Source organism: Symphodus melops (assembly GCF_947650265.1).
Source record: "Symphodus melops genome assembly, chromosome: 11".
Lineage (NCBI taxonomy): Eukaryota > Metazoa > Chordata > Actinopteri > Labriformes > Labridae > Symphodus > Symphodus melops.
In genome coordinates, this window is record NC_136701.1 from 13,875,213 (window position 1) to 13,894,530 (window position 19,318).

A 19,318-nucleotide genomic window follows, 5' to 3' on the forward strand; every position below is an offset into this window, starting at 1 on the left:
GCATAATGACTGTATATTTTTGAAGACGTATGTTTATTTTTAAATAAATTATTTTGGTGTTGATCATTTATTCAGGAATCTAACGTTGTTTATTCTGAACTGAGGATTTTTAATTGTTGTTTAATGTTGACCATGAATAAAACCGATTCTTCGTGTCACTTATGTGTTGTATTTTGTTAACCAGTTATTCAGCCTGACTTGGACCATACACTGTGATGGTCCATACCAGCTGAGCCACAGCGCCCTCTAGTGCTGCAAGGGCAGCACGAATTTACCTGGTGTACAGTTAGTTTTTTTGATTGCTTACAGTAATTCTGTCTGAACCAGTTAAACACTGCTGTTGCTAACCTTCAATAGTTTTAGCAATTCTACTTCTCTTTAATTTGAGCTCTATAGTACACAGAGCAAATGTTCACCAAAACACTTGACAGACTGAGGAAAATAAAACGTCTCCATACACCCAAATCAGTCAACATGGAGAATTGTTGACAGAATCGTTGAAATTTATCTTTCATGTTTGTGTCTTACTGACTTTTTCAACACTTAATGCAGAGGGGGCTCTAACTGAGACCTGCTTGTATTTGTCAAAGGACGGAGTATTAAATTGAGATGGGCTTTTTTAAAGCAGTACAGCCATTTTCCTGTGCAGCAACACATACAGGGTAGAGAGCCCATAGCGCTGTTACAATTCTGTCCTGCTGTGTTTCAGGTTGTGGTCTTTATGACAGGTGACTTAAGGGTACAGAACAGGTGTGCCCACCAAGAGAAGTGCCTGTATCCATTGCCATGGCAACATATGCCAGCCTGAAAGCATAGGTTTTAATTGATCTACACACACTATAATCTAAATACTGTAAAGATAATCCATTTCCACTATTATCTTTAGTCTTGTACATATTAGTCTTTAATTTTTTATATTTTTAGTTAATTGTTCATATTTAATGTTTACATAATGTACACAGAGAGGACAGTCTACCAAAGCTAAGTTCCTTGTGTGTTAAACATACCTGGCCAATAAAGCTGAATTAAAGTAAAGAAATAATGATCAGATCATAAATGTGAAGTTGTCCTCAAAAAAAAAAAAAAAAAAAAAAGTCAAACATGGGTATGGTAAATGTTTTAATGTGGTATATAAAGGCAAAATCAAAATCCAAAAACAGCCAAAGTAGGCTCAGACCCCAGAGGGTTAACAAAAAGGAGCATGCAAAGATAATGAAAAAATAAACACATTTCTGAAAGTGATGTTTCAAATAATGAATACACCAAGTTTAGCTTTATATACCATTCCCTTTGATAAAGTGTTCTGCTATATGAAAACAGACATGCCTTGAATTTCCCTCGGGATCAATAAAGTATCTATCTATCTATCATGTCAGATAGGCCTACTGTACACATCTGTGCACAGTCTGTACTTAGTCAGTGTCCATGTTGACAGGTTCATCGTTCTGAAGGAAGAATTCAAAGAACATCTTCAAACGTTCCTCATCTGGTTGCACAAAGCGGCTGAATCCATTTTTAAATGATGTGAGATTTCTGCTTTCAACCAATTTCTTCACATTGGTCATCATGTTTTGATGTTGTCCATAATCACAAACCAGGTATTCCTTCAGCACATCAAACTTTTCTCTTTCCACCATCTGGATGATGATGTGTTCTAGGATGAAGGACAAAGGATAGCCATACTCTATGACACTGTTCTTTTTACCATTTCTGTTTTTGTATACATATCCTCCTGAATGCATTGCAACAACATTGCAGTGGTCGTCAAAGACCGGAGAGCCAGAAGAGCCGTAATAAAAGCAAGTCTCGTATGTGAGAACTGGCTTCTGAACACATTGTAACACATTTTCAAAAAAAATTTGGGTTATCAAATTAATCTGCCCCTGGTATCCCCTGTACTGCACGCTGTCCTCCAGAACACCATCTGGGTTTTCCTGGTGGTGCTGCGCTACAACCTCGATGCGGTTATCAGTGGGAACAATAAAGCATGGGTCGATCTTCTTTACACCATCATCGGGGTGCCCAATAATGCAAATTCCTCCACGACTGGGGAGGAAACCAAAGTTTTTTAAGAGACACCGCGGTAATTTTTGATCAGTTCTGATCTTTAACAAAGCCCAGTCATACATGTGGCCTGAGGCGTCACGATCGTACTCAAAGCCTGTGACCTCCTCCACTTCTGCTCCTGAATCCACCTGGTCCAGACTCTCAAAAGAGAAATGGACAGTCATCGGCTGTAAAAGCTTCTTTGTACTCTTCTCGTAAATGTTTTCAACCACATGGCCATTTGTCAGGACAAACTTGTCAAACAGGAGAAAGCCACTTCCGCCAGGTTTCCCATTTATCCTGACATGGCAAACAGAATCACTGAGATCCATCAGTTTCTTCATTGTTTTCACCTCTCTGGATGTCTGAGCATTCTTTCCATACTCTTCACGGAAGAGATTCTGGATGTTCGAAAGCTTAGGAACTCCAGTTTTCATCCCTTCAATCCGTTTGCTAAGCTGGGAAGATAGTTGACTCTTTAGCTTTTCTGAATTGGGTATCTTTTTTGGCTGTATATTGCCATTTTGCTTGGATTTTTCCTGTGACGTGTTGTCAGTCACTGACTCGTCTGTGGTCGAGTGCTGCTGAGGATCTTGGTTTTTCTCAGAGTCAGATTTCTGAGATTCATTCTGAGGCACTTCTGCATCTTCAAGACTTTCAGGTGGACTTTCTGGTGGAGTAGACTGGTTGATCATTTTGATCTTGAAAGTTTTACCATCAAGATCATCAACTAAGTTGTGCATTTCAGTTCTTACGTCAGTGTTTTTATCGATGAGCGCACAGTTTGTTTGGAAGACTCTTGTCAGTAAACGTCCATCTCTTCTCAGTGCATCTTTCACTTTTTCTCCTTTATAAGCATACACAGTAATTTCCTCAAAGGTTTTTTTAAATTCTTTGTTTTTCATGATTCGTGCTATCTTTTTCCCTCCTTTTGTCGCCACATGAAACACCACAAGCTCGTCAGAGGGACCCTGTCTTTGGTTCCCTCTGGAGGCTCGATTTTCAGCTGATCGCTTGTCCTTGTCTGATGCTTTAATGTAACTGACAGTAAGACGTTCATTCTTAATGAAGCTGCATGGGAAGTGGGAGCTGATAGCTTTCCCATCTCTTACAATGACAAGTTCTTTGTTTTTGTTCTTTTCTGCAAGTTCTCTGAACTGTGCACTCTTCTTCAGTGACTGCTCAATAGTTCCTGCCTTATTGCAGGTTAAGTTTGTGGGTTTCTTGTCACTTCCCACCCACTCAAAGGAATGGGCTGCATGTGGCTCCTCTTCCTAGAAATAGAACACATTTATTGTTCATTTCATTATGACATTATAAAAACACTCGTAAATACAAAATTAATTAGATATACCTGTTTAACTGTAGTGATGGGGGAGGCTTGAGCTGATGGCAGCTGACGGTGAGTTAGTGGACTGGTACACATCAACGGGGTTTCTGGTTTACAGGGCTGACAACAGACACAGACATGTTATGTCATCTCAAGAAAGTCCAAAGTGCAAATATTTATTTCAAATATAAGACAATACAAATAATATTTGCTTACACTCAACGATTTCTCACCAATCAATAGGCCTGTAGTTATCAACATTTTTAGTATAGCTTGACTTTATTAGATACACAAGACTTAATTAGACTTAAGTGAAGAAAAATCTGTACCTTGACAAATTTGTCCATTGGTCCATTTTTTTTAGGCAGCAATTTAGACCGATTCTTCGACATGTTTTCACTTCAACTCAAGTGCAATAAGAAAAGATGGTGATACAGAGTCTGAAGCCACCTGCAGGAAAACGAACATACATTTCTTATCACTTTAAGTACACATGGATACAACGAGAGTGTTTATTGCGTTACAATTTACTCAGATTAAATTCAGTAAAAAAAGATCGACTAACAATAGTCATGTGAGCTGATACTGTTATTTGTTCATGGTGTAACCCAATTTAACACGATTCAAATAATGTGTCCTGGCTTCCGCGAAAACGAAACTAAAGCTGTAAAGCGGCCAGCCGACCATTCCTTCTGTCCTTCTGTTCCTTTATTCTGCGATCCGTGACGAGGGCCAACAACATCGTATAATTGTATTAAATAGTAAATATTGGGCATCACATGAATAAGTGACTTAACATTTAAGAGCCATGAGTTCTATACTCTATAAGTCATTTGAAAGGGTTCGTGGAAGAGAAATCCATGCACTCATATCCATGCACTCATGCTGCATATAATCGGAGAAACGAGTATAAGAGTTGGAAAACACAACAGAGACATCTTTTTTTGTAGCGTTCATGCTGTTTGTTGTTGCTGCTGTTTGCATGTGTTTTTTCTTGACGCCGAGAAGAAAGCAATAGTTTTACGCTATGTATCTGTCTAGAAACGTGTTAATAGCTGACGTGGCTGTTAGATCTTAAACCTTTAGAGAGTAGCTTAAAGTGATTTCAGCAAATATTCGGCATACTTACAGATCTGAAAATCCTTCGTGGAAGCGACAAAACTTGACTTGATTTTTGCGCCTCCTCAGATGCCCCTCCTTATTCTTCTTCCTCGTTTTGGTTTAGTTTCGACGATTGGTATCCAAGAAGTCGTAATAGTAATACCGCCACCTACTGGATAACAAGAGCTTTATTGTGATATATGGCATTTACAATTCTTTGTTCCAATTGCTAATACACAATTTTGCAAACGAGGCTGGTTTTATCAAAATACTTAGTTAACTCACAAAACCACACACCACATTGCAAAATACCTCATATATCCTGCAAAATGAAGCACAGCAACCATGCCAATTTTTTTTGCACCAAATGGCACGCACTTCATTCATTTGATCAGATTGTTGTCTAACCAACTAGCCTACACACTGTTGGGCATAATGAAAGGCACTCTCAGCTTTAGTATGCTTTGCCATAATACTAAAATAGTTCAAATTGTAGAAAATACTTCAGATTGTTCACTTGCACAGAAATATTTGTAGATACACAAAAATACAAATAAATATTGATTGATATCTTAAGACTTCTAAAACAAGCAGGCCTTGCCCTCAGAACACATCAACATATTATAGCCCAATTCAGCAGGAAAAGTAAACAATTCTCAATCCTCTTTTGAGGAGTATATCTTGTTTAAAATATTAAATTAGCCATATGATTTTCCTGCTTTATAGCTTCACCTTTTTCTGAGGTTTTCTGGTTACAATAACGCCTAATTCTTCAAAGTCCCAAAATCCCCTATTATGATGTGATGAAGAAAGACTGAATCCAAATTTATGCTAAGAGAACTTCTCCTTTCAACGCTACTTTACATAGTTGGATTAAAAATGTTCATCCATTCATTGTGAAACCAAATTGAGGCCGTATAAGCTCACATATTGCTAAATGAGTTGGCCTGTCACTTTACTGAAGATCTTGATGCTTTGACAGCTGACCTCAGGATTTTACAACCACCTGTCATACACTGAGCAAGACACAACCTTCCCCAGACATCTTCAGAAACATTATACTGAATCATAATCACAGTTTCCTCTGACATAAACTTGTTACTGAAATCCCTATTTTAGTCACTTGGTGCTTTTGTGTGTTTAATGTCCTTTCAATCTTTTGTGTTGTCTTGTATTTAAATGTTTGTTTGAATAGTGTGTTTATGCTCTGTGCAGAACAAATTTTGCTATAGGGGCAATAAAGGTTCTTTATTTTTTTATATTTATTGACATTTCAACATACACAATGTTAATAAAAACTCTTAAAAGGATGAACAAACAACAGCAAAATATAAAGAACGAGTAAATTAAAAACATGAATCAAGACAAGAGGGGATTATATATAAATAAATTTAAAGAGCAGACAACAAACTGGGTCAATGACAAAAAACAAATAAACAAAAAACAACAACAACAAGGCCTAGGAATCAAAACAACAAGAATTTAGATATGTCAGCACTAGCAATCCCTCTAGACTTAAAAAAATTTCATCCCTGGTTCAATAAGCGCACGAGTGAACGATTCAGCGTTTTAGTGACGTTGCAGCGAACGACGTTTCCGTAGCAACAACAGCTAGGGCCGATCCGTTAACCGCAGCGGCCGCTGTGTGCTGCACTGTCAGGTCTTATCGAAGAGTACGAGGGGGGGATTGTCGTCGGTAACCGAACACCAGCTCTGTCCTGTTTGGCGTAGAGACACAGGGACGACCCAATACCGAGGCGGGGACCCCGCAGTTCCGTGCCGAGATGCTAAATATGTGGAAAGTCAGAGAGCTAGTGGACAAAGCGTGAGTATCGAGGCGCAGGTGGAGCTGTTGGTTTAAGTCACACCGTTATACGGGGATGCCGAGCTAACCGGCTAGCTTGAGCTAGGCGGTTGTAGCAGCATCAGCAGCGTTTATCACTACAGGTCGTGACGTCACATCGATAGCCCCTCAGCTGGTAGCTCCGACTAGCTGGCTAGCTGCCAATCTTTACCTTAGCGGCATTAAATGATGTATTTTTCAACCTCAACATCCATTTTACAGCTTCCTGCAAGGGTGTGCACCAAACAGGGAACATTCAGTATTACAAACGGCAAATATCGATTTTTTTTTCTGAATCTAGATCGAAGGCTATCCAGTTAGCTAATTCCGCTAGCATTGTTAAGCCCAGGTTTGCTCCTCTGTGAACTGTTTCCCTCAGTACTGCAGGAGAATCACGCCCTGTCCCTTCATGGTTATACCCGCGTCTCGCACCGTGCATTCACAACACTGTATACTAGTTAGAAGGGTCAAGATTAAAGGATGCCATCTAAGTGGATGTATGTGGGTGGTTATTTTTCCTCCTAGTAGCCGCAGTTTATGTCTGTACTGTAGCTGCTCTGTAACGAGGCCCATGTCTCCACGGTCCCGGTCACTCAACACAACACAGCTTGCAACCCAGAGCCATCACACAGTGGTAGCTACTGCTGGAGAACCCAAATACCAGGCCTACATGGTGTTGTTTGTTAGTTCACAACATCATGCATGCATGCACATCGGTGTTCCTATTGCAATATCATATTTCCATTTTAATATTGAAGAGGTAAACTGAATATACACCCGCAATATTTGGTGGCTGAACTGTGGCGAGAAGACCAATTCTCGGTGCAATTGCCTGTTATTTAATGATTAACTATACTTAATTTTGGAATTTGGGCAACTCAGTGTTGCTCGCAGCAGCTTTGAATTGTCCCAAAAGTCCCAAAAAGTAAACAAAAACATCTTTGGTGGAAAAGATATTAATTTTTTTTTTTTTTTTTTTTTTTTTTACCTTGAACGACTTCAGGGACTCTGTAGAATTGAAAACTTTACTTTATCTGTTGTTTTTAATAATCTTTTAAAAGTTAATGGGATAGAAAACAATGCTGACTGTAAGGTGAAAAGAAGAGTTACGTTTCTTTGATTAAAGGGAAGACTACATTGAAAATGGATGTCTCACTTTGTTTAACTGTTTGACACCCTATGTTTCCTGTAACATCACTCTTGCTTTTATTGCACATAAAGAGTTATGCTATTGTAGAACTGTATTGTTTATACAGTTCATCCTGCTGAAATCACTTTCATGTTCAAACAAAGCCTCAGTGAGCTCAACTCCAAACTCCTCAAAGACCATCAGTCCTAACTCAAAAAAGACATTGACAGCAGAATTGTCAATAAAGTTTCAACATTTTAATGACAAAGACAATCAGCAGCTGAATAAAACAAACACCTTTCAGCTTTCATGTGCATGCTAGTTATTCCTCATTTCCTGTCATGCCCCCAACAAAACTAAATATTTTCTTACATCACTTGATGTCTGAACCTGTTGCACACATGTATGTCTGTTCTCACCAAGGCAGTGAATAGAGCTTTAGGAAAGATATATAGTTTTTAATCAGGGAACTGAGATTCTCCTTGTCGTATTACATTTTCATAGTCTGTGTAGCACATGCATCAATAAAGTTACTGTATGTATTAGATACTGTTAGCCTGTGTTTAATTTGGCTGATTCATTTATTATATTTGTAATCAATAAATGAAATGTATGTTTGTGTCAACAGCACCAATGTGGTTATGAACTACTCCGAGATTGAGTCCAAGGTGAGGGAGGCCACCAATGATGACCCTTGGGGACCCTCTGGACAACTGATGGGAGAAATAGCCAAGTATGTGTTCAGTATATGATCATCATGTAAATACAGTCAGTATTTACTGCCAAGAAAAAAAACATTTTATTGTGTTTGATTAAAGTGAATAAGCCTGGGCGGTCCCTGTCCGCTTGACCTGATTTAGCTCTTGCAGTCTTGATGGGTTTCCCCAGCTCTGTAATATTAAACTGTGTGTGTGTGTGTGTGTGTGTGTGTGTGTGTGTGTGTGTGTGTGCGTGCGTGTGTGCGCGTGCGTGTGCAGATCTACCTTTATGTATGAGCAGTTTCCAGAGGTGATGAACATGCTGTGGACCAGGATGCTAAAAGACAACAAGAAGAACTGGAGACGGGTCTACAAGGTATGCTTATGCTCTGATTGGTACATTACCCCTTAAAAATAAAGATACTCATCGGTTGATAGCATTTTTTTCTTGATATTTACATTTTTATTGGACAAGGAGAATGTACCTCAAATGCACCAGCGTAGCAGGCTGCGCACTAAAATGCATCTAGGTGACGTGATGTGATAGAAGGGTTAAAGAAATGAGATTATTAAGGCTGACTCTGACTGTGCCTGTGTGATTGAATGTGTATGTTACAATGACTGTGAAGCAGAGAGTGAGTTTGATTGTTTACTTAGGTTCTGACTGTTTGCCTGGTTCCTCCTGTAATCCTCCCTGAGTCCTGTATATTTTGTGCAGAAATCAGAGCAGCACATTTGTCCAATCCTACCATCCTAATCACATAAGACTGGTTTGCAGTGATTATAAATTATGCAAGAGCCACGAAACAATGTGTTAAGATTCCTAAGAGTGAGTTAGGCAAAGTTTAATGAGTGGACAATACATAAGTTGGGCAAAAAAAGGACATTCCACTTGAACAGTTGAGCAAAAGAGCATGATGAGTTTATCGTTATTTTACTCACACTCCGTCATTTGATATTATTCTATGTCTCCTTTTCTGTAAGGCTTTACTGCTGCTGGCCTATCTAATCAGGAATGGGTCTGAAAGAGTGGTCACCAGTGCCAGAGAACACATCTACGACCTGAGATCTCTAGAAAACTACAATCTCATCGGTGAGTCTTTAAATGTAAAGTAGCTTCTACTTTATTGGATCACAATTTTCTTCTCATTCCTTTTTATATCTTTGAAAATTAAGTTAGATGTATGAAAATCACACCCGACAATATGAGAAGATCACAAAGAATCCAAAACAGAAATTTGATGGAGTCCTTGAATCTGTTCAGCTTAGTAAAATACAAAACATGTCTTTTTGATTTTGATCTTTAGATTAACCCTTTTGTCCGTGCCTGTGTGTGTTTGTTCAGATGAGAATGGTAAGGATCAGGGTATCAATGTACGTCAGAAGGTGAAGGAGATGGTGGAGTTTGTCCAGGACGATGACAGACTGAGAGAGGAGAGGAAGAAAGCCAAGAAGAACAAAGACAAATACATCGGAGTCTCTTCTGACAGTATGGGAGGAGGAGGAGGAGGAGGAGGAGGAGGAGGAGTAGTAGTTGGAGGAAGCATTAAGAACTGTAAGTTATTCACCACATCTCCTCTTATAGCTTGATCAAAAGTGGAATAAATGATAACACAGCATCCAAAATCTGAAGAAGTTAAACACATAAAACACTAAAATCAACACTGCTGCAGTGACAACTCAAAGATATGTTAACGTGCAAGTTAAGGCTTATATAAGATCACTTCATCATCATTCATAGAGCACAATAGATCAGGATTAGAAACGTACCGGTTGGGAAAATCAGGGCAGGTACCAATGTTTGGTTTAAGAACTTAAGCTGATGACCATAACAGCGTTTCTTTCATGACTTCTTTTGGTTTAAGACTTCAAAAATTCACCTTAAGTTTGACAATAAGAACAAGTCTGGCCTATAAAAAAACTCTTAGCTGAATCAGTAGTTTGGTGTAGTAGAAGTCAACATGAAATTGATTTTACACAACAAATAAAGGTTGTCTGTAGACATCGGTTCATGCCATTTCATTTGTCAATGTCTGCCAACAGAGCCGATGTCAGCCAGTACTGATGTTGAACAAATGCAGTGGTGCTTCCCTAATCACAATATATAACCCCAGTTTCTTCCCTGATATCTGATTAAAGCATATTCTGTCTTCCCTGGGTGGGGTATCTCGTCTTCTTCCACCTGATGGAAGGGCTGATGATGTGACAGAGAGGGGTTCTCTGGGAAAAAAACAAAACATGTATGAAACAAGTTTGAGCTTTTAAGCTAAACTTAATCAAGCTGAAGGAAGCGCTGAACACAGAGACGAGAGCTACAAATCTGGGGGGAGTTTGACTAGACTCGTTTTTATTTTTAAGGAAGTCATTACTTTGCAACATATTCACACAGATTATATTTTTACTTGATTAATATTCAGAATGTGACATTTTTTTAGGTATAAATAGAGTATTTTCTTATATCTGGCTGTCTGACAATTTAAGAGCTCATATTTTGGCTGTAGCCCTCACATACAGAGCAGTATGTGGCCTATAAAAAATGAATATGAAGGACGTCGTCAGCAGGAAGTAAACTAAATCGTATGTTTAGTTTATGTAAAATAAATAGAAGGCTTCAGTGCTTTGTTTAGTCCCTGTTGTAGGATGATTACAGTAAAGAGTTCTTATGTGTCACAATCATATATTTTAGAAGGAAAAGTGTTTGTCGGTCTTTCCCTCTCCTCCCCTCTCACAATCAGCCCACAGATCCTTACTACAAAGAGATCTGATTGGCCAGAGGCTGGAGTTTCATACAGGTTGATTTCTTATCTGGAACATTATCCTCTGTAGCAGATGAGGTGTTCAGAATACGTTGCCATGGCGATCTACCTCAGTAAGAAGTGAACCATATTTTATGGTTAGAAAACCATAATTAACCCTGAAGTAATCTCAATAACAGTAAAGGATGACAGTTTGTTTTAAATCAGCAGTTCTGCCTATCACTGAAAGAATCCCTCCTCACAATGTGCTGAGTGTGACGCAGCACAGTGGGCATAGTGTTGTTGTTCTTTCGTGTGGGGTCAGTTCAGAGCAGTGGGTCTGAGACAGTAATATGAATCGCTGAAGTGAGCTTTAAGGCTTGCAGTCTGGGCGTAGCTTTAATGTCGACCTGGCTGTCTCTCTCTCTTTCGTCCCATCAGCGACTGAGTTGGATCGAAGCAAGTGGGATGAGGACTGGGACAAGAGCAGAGGAGCTTTCCCTTTCAGCGAGAAGCTCGGAGAGATCAGTGACAAGATAGGTAGCACCATCGACGACACACTTAACAAGTTCAGAAAGAAGGAACGCGATGACTCTCCAGACAGAATTAGGTAACCACACACACAAACACACATTATGTGTAAGTGTTACATTGTCTGCATGCCCATTGTTATTGTCATTGTGCATGTGTACATACTATGGTGCTTAAACTTTTCAACACATTTTTTTACATTTTATTCTTTGTTTTGAAGTGGTCTCTGTACATTTTCTTGGTTATGGTAGCAGTGCTTATATTGCAACCGCTACTTCACTTAAAGTCTTTCAACAAAAATAATCTGAAAAAACTCCAAACACAAAACACTGCTTGCTTTTTATTCTTCATGCAAATGTCAAGTGAAAAAACAAAAAACTTAACAAATATTTCCACAAACAAATATTTTGAAGTTAAAATGGAGCTCACTGCAAACATACATTTAAAAGGAGAGCATGTTAGACAAATCTTCAGGGACACATTTCTATTTGGCAGCAAAGACTGGCTGTTCAGTGATTTGATCTGCCATGTGTGGTAAAAGTGTTCTAGTTCAAAAGGCGTTTATATTTTTCATATAAAGTATTCAGAAAATCCTCCTCATTTTTTTTCCTAATGCCATGTTAAAAAAACAGAAATACGTTTATGTTATCAAGACTGTTATGTCTTTAAATAATCCAGTCTTGAAATGGACATTACATAATCAAACCCACATAGACATAACAAAAACTGTAAAGCAATCAGTAGCAAAATCTCCCGAGTTCTTTTTTTCATATATTCTTCCTGTTGCTATAGTGACAATGAGGAGGACAGAGCATCAAGAAACGGAAGGCAGGAAACCCTCGAATTTAAAGATGAGGAAGAAACCGTCACAACAAAGAGCATCCAGATCACACAAGCAACAGAAACCACGACAACCACGACACGGAAACGTAGTGGAGCAACAAGCAGCAAGATCCTGGACCTGGGTGCTGCAGCCCACTACACAGGAGACAAGAGCCCAGAGGAGAAGGTTCTCACACTCACACAAACCTGTCATGCTGTTTCACATACAGTATATGTCCCAGAGTCATTGTTTAATCACCGTGTCTCTACCTCTGTCTTTAGTCTGCAGTCAGACAATCCTCAAGTAGCGGTCTAGCTGACCTGCTAGTCATCAACCCTTCATCTAATCAGAGCACTGCAGCAGGTAACACATTTTTGTTCACACGCAAAGATATAGAGGGGATAAGCTTGAGACCTACGAGTAGGTGAGGCTCTTCAGTCTTTTGCTGTTTGATTGAAAACGTGTGTGTCTTTCTTCCAGGTGGTGGTTCAGACCTCATTGGCGGCTTTGCTGACTTCTCCTCTCCTGCAGCCTCCGCCAGCCTCCCAGCCACCACTGGTAAACCTCTTCTTTCAGCTGCTGCTGTAGGGAACTGATGTTCTCTCAACTGAAGTTCAATATAGTCTTTTATATTTTTGTTCTCTTTTGAAATTGATCCTTCAGGGAAAATCCCCATACTTACCAACAGCTTGTTTTAAAAAACACATTTGAAGTGAAGGCATCCTTAAGTGCTGAAAAGTTATATCTTTAAGTATTCAGATAAAATCTTTTGTCATAAAATGCCAATTTTTATGTTTTTTTTTTCTTTTTATAATGTTGTCCTGTATGTTGGATGTATGTATGTATGAACAATAGAATAGGTCAGTTCCTCAGATGCCAAGATGAGTGTTAGTTACAACTATATACACTGCTTTTTTTTGGCCAGCTGCTGCATCATCCAATGGAAATGGTGAATTTGGAGACTGGAGTGCATTCTCAACCAATCAGCCAGCCCCGTCTAGCTCTGGTCCCTCCCAGCAGGTCAGTGACTTGTTTGGCAGCGTCCAGTCACCTTCAGCCCCAACCGCTAATCCTGCTCCTGTCCCACCATCTGCGGAGCTCTTTGACCTGATGGGCGGAGTTAACCACCAGCTAACCAATCAACATACGACACTGAGTGCCTCTCAGAGCATGACTTTCTCTCTGGGAGGGATGACGCCAGGAGCTTCTGTTGTTATGCCCACCATGCCACTTTCTCGCTCTCAACAGGTAGGTGTGGCACACATCAAACAAAGTCCTCATGAAATAATTAACCAGAAAAGTACAAATTCTGAAAGGTGATGACATAAGCTACTTATAGATTGTGATTCCACAACAGGCCCTAATGAAATTCTATCATCCTTAAGCCTTTGTTCTTGCAAATGGAATGTTGTAATATTGGTGTCCCTGTGTTTGTGGTTTCAGCATGAGAAACACAGCATGTAAACACACACTCAGAAATGCACACACACAGCATTGTAGCATGCTACTGGCTTTGATGTTACACATTGCCAACGTCTTACCCCCCCATTCAATCGCTGTCAATAATGTCTGATAGTGGATCAGGTGCAGAATGACTTTACCCCACAATTCTACCTTTGTGCGTAATATATTGTGGAAGAGGTGTAACAAGGGGTCAAATGTCCCACCTTGAACTGGCAATATGTCACCGCCAATGAAGACACTGCAATGCTGCCAAATCACTCAAAAATGTTTTTGTTTTTATTGTTCCTATCCATGATACTGAAGACTGAGGTATTAAACATTTGTTAACCATTTCAGAGCTTGGGAGGCATGACATCCCAGGAGTCTTTAGGACAACAGCAGAAGGTCGGAGTTGGAGGTCAAGGATCATTGGGGTCGACTTGGTCTGACCCCTCCGTTAACATCAGCCTGGACTTCTTATCAGCGGGCCTTAACCCGACTAAGACACCTCCCACACTCAACAACATCATCCAGCAACAAGGTGACATTTTCAAACTGTGATTCAATTTCCTTTCCGTTTTGGAACGCACGTTTTTGATTTGGTTCATATAAGAAATGATTGCTTGGCTCCATGAACAGGACAAACAAGATGTATCTGTCATTGAAGCACGTGCAAAACATGTCAAAAATTGAGAAAAAAAGTAATTTTCCAACTGAAGGCCCAGATCTTATATGGTGAATAATGCAACATATTCAAAGGAATGACTTAAAGTACTGAAAAAAAACACGGATTAAATGTCAGTAAATTTATGGATTTTATTCCTGCTGGTTTAAATCTGCTGATTGAAGGTCTATGAGAGTCTTTTGTATTAAAGTGTCATAGTGACTGCACTTGATGAACTCTGCATTAATGGATTCATTTTGGGTCATGACAGTTTAATGGGAGTTCAGGTTGATTGAGTAACAAAGTTATTCAGTAGACAAGTTGACACCAATAAACATTTTAAAAGGTAAATGTTAGGATGGCACTGATCAGTGTGATTAACTAGTAAAAAATAATAATAATAATAATTTTGTTATTAACTGTTTCCTGTTCACATGTCTGTCCAGGTGTGCCTGCTGTCAACCTGTTAGCCCAGAACTTTGGAGGGCTGAACCTCAGCTCCCCACCCCATGTGACACCCATCAGACCACCAACCAATCCCATGATGGCAGGCAATGCCATGACGATGGGCATGCCTGCTTCCTTGGCAGCTAGTATGCCTCCTTCAATGAACACGGGGACCATTGGGATGGGAGGAATTCCTGTAAACCAAGGCATGATGGGAATGAACATGAGCATGAATATGGGCATGGCTGCTCCAGTGATGATGAGTGGTATGGCTGGCGTCGGAGTTCCAGGAGTGGGGATGGGCCTTGCACACTCAATCACTCCATCTGTTGTTCCACCCAAACAAGATGCCTTTGCTAACTTTGGCAGTTTTGGGAAATGAAGAAGTGCAACTAAGTGTGTGTGAGAATGTGAGTGTGCATGACTGGCATTATGAGAGGACCACAGGAGGACTGCTTTACTTGAAAGACAAGCTTGCATGTACATGTCTCTGCTTTCTCTCTTTGACAAGCTGGCTCTTGTGATTGTTCACCATCAAGATATGTTGATATGAAGGGAGAGTCGGGGTAAAGTGCCCATCGTTCCCCTCAACCAGCTGTTATTTGATGTGTGAAATGATGATGTCACAGAGAGGACACCCCAAAAGCAGGGAGGTGTCAACCTTGAGTCATTACTGCCCTTTAGGGGAACAATCTTTAACAGAGGGTTTTTTTTTTGTGTTTTTTTTTAATAAAGACAAAAAAAAATACCCCCTCCCCCCACAAACTACAGTTTTTCATCTAACTGCACAGAGAATTCAATCAGCTAGGTTGACTCAAATGAACATGGCATCTGCTGCCTTAATTCCTCATTGTAGCCTGAGATATCACGTTTTATATGAAAGATTATATCTCAAAATTAAAGCCATGCTATGATTGGCATCTGTTACTTACTTTCACTCCTCAGGCCAGCAGGCTGATACTAAGTTTGTCCAGCAGAGGGCAGGATGGGCGTAAACTTTGTGAGAGGACTTCTTGAGCCATACCAGTGTGAAAATGTCATTTAACAACCGTTCCCTCTTTATCTCACCCGTCTGTTTCATCAGGCCTCTGAAAATTCACACTTCTATTTCACTTCCAAGAACAAAAAGGTCCCACACATACTGTTGTGCTCTTTATTTAAAAAAAAAAACACACTTATTAAAATTGAGAGTTGGACTCTTATCAATTTCCATTTTCTCAGATTAAAGCCTGACGAAAAGGTTAGTAGATGTTTAATTTAGAGAAATATTTACATATTATTTATCATTTTAAGACCCCACATGATTTTTTTTTTAAGCTGTTAAAGAACCCTTGATGGTTAAGGAGTTGAAGTTAGCATTGCTTTCTGACACATCTATCAAGTTGATTATACTTGACACAGATATGGATGGAGGGGAAGGATCTTTTTGAAGGGTATTTTTAAACAGGCTGTGGGAAGATGGAAACATTTGCCTCATATCCACATGCTACTTATTCTCCCCATGAGAAGAACAAGTTTTACATTTGACAAAGTACTTGAATTTGATCATTTTTCATGTGTACAAATGAGTTATATGGCTTGCTGAGACTATAAAGGATGTTGGGGGTTCTACAGTAAAGTGTGTGTAAGAAAAGGGTGTAGGAGTGTGTGAGACTGTGTGGGTATAGTTTCCTCTGTTTGATGTGCAAACACAGCTAAGCAGAGCCTCTTGTCACTTTTGAGGCACTGAACTCCAAATGACCAAATCTTTATTTTGTTACTCTCAGATAAATGATTCCATAGCAATTTGTTTAATATTTTATTAGTTAACCTGTAAGGTTATGTTCATATGGCAGAGAGCTACTAAAAACATAATTCAGTAGACAGGAATCATGTGTTTGTTTCTTTTTTTGGAACACCTTGTTTTGTTTGATTTTACACTATATTTTCTGTACTTCATTCAATATTAAATTAACTTATAACATGTATGACCCTGTTGTCTTTCTTCATGATCTGGCTGATGCTTACAAACAGCATGAACAGGCCATAAGTTACTAAAGAAAAGGTAATATTCTGTAATTCAAAATTAACACAAAATTCTTAAATCTATTAACCTAGTTTCAGATGTTCTAATGAATATTCATTGTCATTTGTGCAAAAACATTTCAACCAAGAAGGAAAGAAGCTATAATTGTTTTCTTTCATGCATGGGTTGCGAGCTTGCGTGGACTTTTAAATATCCCAAAATATTCACCGTTGGCTAGGCAACGGTCCGTTTAAATTACAATAAGCAAAAGGGGTCTGATCGGAGACCCCCCCACATCTTTCCAACATAGACATGGAAGGTTTAGGTGAAATTAGAAAACTAGAAACGTATCTTTTTACAGAGCAGGGCTCAAAGACCTCCTCTGACTGTTTTCGTAACATGGACGCAGATCGAAAGCAAACGTTAGACCGGACCGGTAGTGACGGTGACTCAGTTGGAGCAGGCCACGAGTTTCAGGACGGAAAGCTACCACCAATATCGACTTTTTTCAGCCAACCAGCACATCAGTATGGTGCGCCAGAAAACGTGAGAAGCACTGCTAGTGGCGGGGATTGGGTCAGGTCAGAAACTCATGCGAAGCCCAAGCAGGTGGGTGAGGCTGGGGAAGAGCCCCTTCTGGTCGATCCTACATATGAGACTCTGAACCGAGATTCAAACCAGCCTGCCCAGACTTCAGCCAGCTATGATAAAGATGCTGATCGGGTAATCAACTTTACCATCCCACCATCAGAGGAAGGTATGGCCTGACACACTTTGGAGTTTTCAGCCTATCCTCAGGCTGAATTAGTTTTTAGTGAGTTTTTAGGTCAATCTGTTTCCCTAATGTGAGGCTATTTTTTCTTTTATACTACGTATATAGAATACATTTTGTTTTGATTTTCTTAGGGGATATGTGTTTCCTTGCAAAAACATTTAGTTCAGCTAAATGAATAACTCTTAATCAACTAATCTTGGTTTCCTAACTGTATCACTAACATTTTAGCTGATTAAAATACATTGAGCACAATTTTAGATGACAGACATTACTGTATAAGAAGTTTTTTTGTTGTTGATTTAGTTGAATTGTCTTTCTAAATTTGACCTCAAACATTTATAAAGAAGTTACCACAAACACTGAATGAATTTATTGTCGTAAACTATCTATTTTCACCCCAGATCTGAGGTTGTTGCAGTCCTTCCAAGAGAAGAATGGTTATGTTAAACGACCAATGAACGCCTTCCTGGTGTGGTCTCACATCCATCGGTGTACCCTGAAAAAGCAAAATCAAGGATTGGGGAAGAAAAATATTAGTACTCAGTTAGGCCATGAGTGGTCCAATCTCAGCAAGGAAGAAAAGAGGCCTTACTTTGAAATGGCTTACAAAATAAAACGCATCCACCAGCAGAAATTCCCAGGTAAGACTGCTGGTTACTGCTGATTCTTGTGTCTCAAATTCTGTGCTGTTGTGTTACCAGTGACAAACTCACAGCTTTGATTTTGCTGTCTGTTTTGTCACATTATTCTAGAATATGTGTTTCGTCCTGAGAAGAAAAAAAGCATAGAGAGTTTGTCTGCAGGTCAAAGAACAGGGGCGGACACCAGTTTATCCGCGTCAAGGCCAGGTTCACTGGTTCAATCTGAGTTTCAAGGCCCCGGTGTGAAAACATGTCCTGACATAATACCATACATCGTGGGCTACCATCACTGTCCATTTTTATTCCCGCATATTCCAATAGACTTCTGCTCCAGCCCCAAGATCCAGTGTGCAAGGTTGGTGAAATAAATCTTAAAAGAATGACTGAATCCCAAGAATTTAGCTTTTACACCTTCAATAGGTATCTTATTTACATCCTTTGTTTTTATTTTTTTTTACAGTTACCCACATGCCTGCTGCTCCATAAAGGAAGCCGAGAAGAACCACAACAGTTGTCCACAGAGAGACAAACAGGAAGTTATGATTGGCTCTACCACAACGTCAGAGAGCCATAAACAGGCTGACATTGTCACCAGTCAGCAGGTCTTGCTGAATGATGTAGTTCATGAATGTGATGATTATATTGATGTGGATGGACTGCTAAGCTCTTCCAGAGTGAACTGAGTATTTGTATCTAAAGGGTTCCTTTTGTGGGATCTACTTTTGATTTTATATTAATATAAAGTGTTTTGTGACTGTCTTTTGATATTCTTTTATCATAAATTCAACACAAATATGATATCATATTCTGCCTATTTTATTGCATGTGTTCTGTGTCAACAAATGCATGAATGGAGACAAAGAAAAAATGTTGTCTTAATAAATGACATAGCCTACTGTATGAATCTGAGAAAAAAAAGGGTTTTCCAGTCTAAACAGTCTATGGTCTAAACAAAAAAAAATTAAGAAATCTTTACTTTTAGCAAACGGTCATTCAGAACTCTACATGAAAAGTTTCTCTACTTCAGAAAGTATTTTTTGTACTCATCCGTTGCCTCCACCAACAGGAAACAGACGGAGTGGGAAACTTTGAATGGTAAAATTTGAC

General features: G+C 39.4%; 3 protein-coding genes across 4 annotated transcripts; 2 read left to right on the forward strand and 1 right to left on the reverse strand.

The window, feature by feature from the left end:
* Positions 1-1,106: 1,106 nt before the first annotated feature.
* LOC306831939 (serine protease FAM111A-like) lies at positions 1,107-4,568 on the reverse strand. Of its 2 annotated transcripts, none has more exons than XM_079356250.1 (3): positions 4,506-4,568; positions 3,401-3,496; positions 1,107-3,320 (listed from the first exon to the last, which is right to left on the reverse strand). In XM_079356250.1, the coding sequence occupies exons 2-3, from the start codon at positions 3,470-3,472 to the stop codon at positions 1,413-1,415; spliced, it is 1,980 nt and encodes a 659-aa protein (XP_079212376.1). In that variant the 5' UTR covers positions 3,473-3,496; positions 4,506-4,568; the 3' UTR covers positions 1,107-1,412. The 2 variants fall into 2 exon arrangements, with proteins under 2 accessions (XP_079212376.1, XP_079212375.1); XM_079356249.1 differs by lacking the exon at positions 4,506-4,568 and adding an exon at positions 3,706-3,818.
* Positions 4,569-6,065: 1,497 nt separating this feature from the next.
* On the forward strand, positions 6,066-16,757 carry LOC306831767 (clathrin interactor 1-like). The gene is made up of 12 exons (XM_079355995.1): positions 6,066-6,302; positions 8,078-8,182; positions 8,427-8,523; positions 9,132-9,240; positions 9,493-9,702; positions 11,324-11,492; positions 12,206-12,422; positions 12,518-12,599; positions 12,717-12,794; positions 13,162-13,484; positions 14,037-14,220; positions 14,790-16,757. Exons 1-12 carry the CDS (start codon positions 6,262-6,264, stop codon positions 15,170-15,172), a joined length of 1,998 nt encoding a protein of 665 aa, XP_079212121.1. The 5' UTR covers positions 6,066-6,261; the 3' UTR covers positions 15,173-16,757.
* Positions 16,758-17,019: 262 nt separating this feature from the next.
* Positions 17,020-19,009, forward strand: LOC306831768 (uncharacterized protein). Its single transcript, XM_079355996.1, has 3 exons — positions 17,020-17,552; positions 17,972-18,211; positions 18,323-19,009. The coding sequence occupies exons 1-3, from the start codon at positions 17,108-17,110 to the stop codon at positions 18,577-18,579; spliced, it is 942 nt and encodes a 313-aa protein (XP_079212122.1). The 5' UTR covers positions 17,020-17,107; the 3' UTR covers positions 18,580-19,009.
* The last annotated feature ends 309 nt before the right edge of the window (positions 19,010-19,318 follow it).

Excerpts from the sequence above, each read along its gene's own strand:
- LOC306831939 (XM_079356249.1), bottom strand. The coding sequence starts at position 3,768 with ATGTCGAAGAATCGGTCTAAATTGCTGCCTAAAAAAAATGGACCAATG. Across the intron at positions 3,497-3,705 it reads CAATGGACAAATTTGTCAAG|CCCTGTAAACCAGAAACCCC; the intron begins GTACAGATTTTT and ends GTCTGTTGTCAG. Across the intron at positions 3,321-3,400 it reads CCATCACTACAGTTAAACAG|GAAGAGGAGCCACATGCAGC; the intron begins GTATATCTAATT and ends TTCTATTTCTAG.
- LOC306831767 (XM_079355995.1), top strand. The coding sequence starts at position 6,262 with ATGCTAAATATGTGGAAAGTCAGAGAGCTAGTGGACAAAGC. Across the intron at positions 8,524-9,131 it reads ACTGGAGACGGGTCTACAAG|GCTTTACTGCTGCTGGCCTA; the intron begins GTATGCTTATGC and ends CTTTTCTGTAAG. Across the intron at positions 9,703-11,323 it reads TGGAGGAAGCATTAAGAACT|CGACTGAGTTGGATCGAAGC; the intron begins GTAAGTTATTCA and ends TCGTCCCATCAG.
- LOC306831768 (XM_079355996.1), top strand. The coding sequence starts at position 17,108 with ATGGAAGGTTTAGGTGAAATTAGAAAACTAGAAACGTATCTTTTTACA. Across the intron at positions 17,553-17,971 it reads CATCCCACCATCAGAGGAAG|ATCTGAGGTTGTTGCAGTCC; the intron begins GTATGGCCTGAC and ends TTTTCACCCCAG. Across the intron at positions 18,212-18,322 it reads CCACCAGCAGAAATTCCCAG|AATATGTGTTTCGTCCTGAG; the intron begins GTAAGACTGCTG and ends ACATTATTCTAG.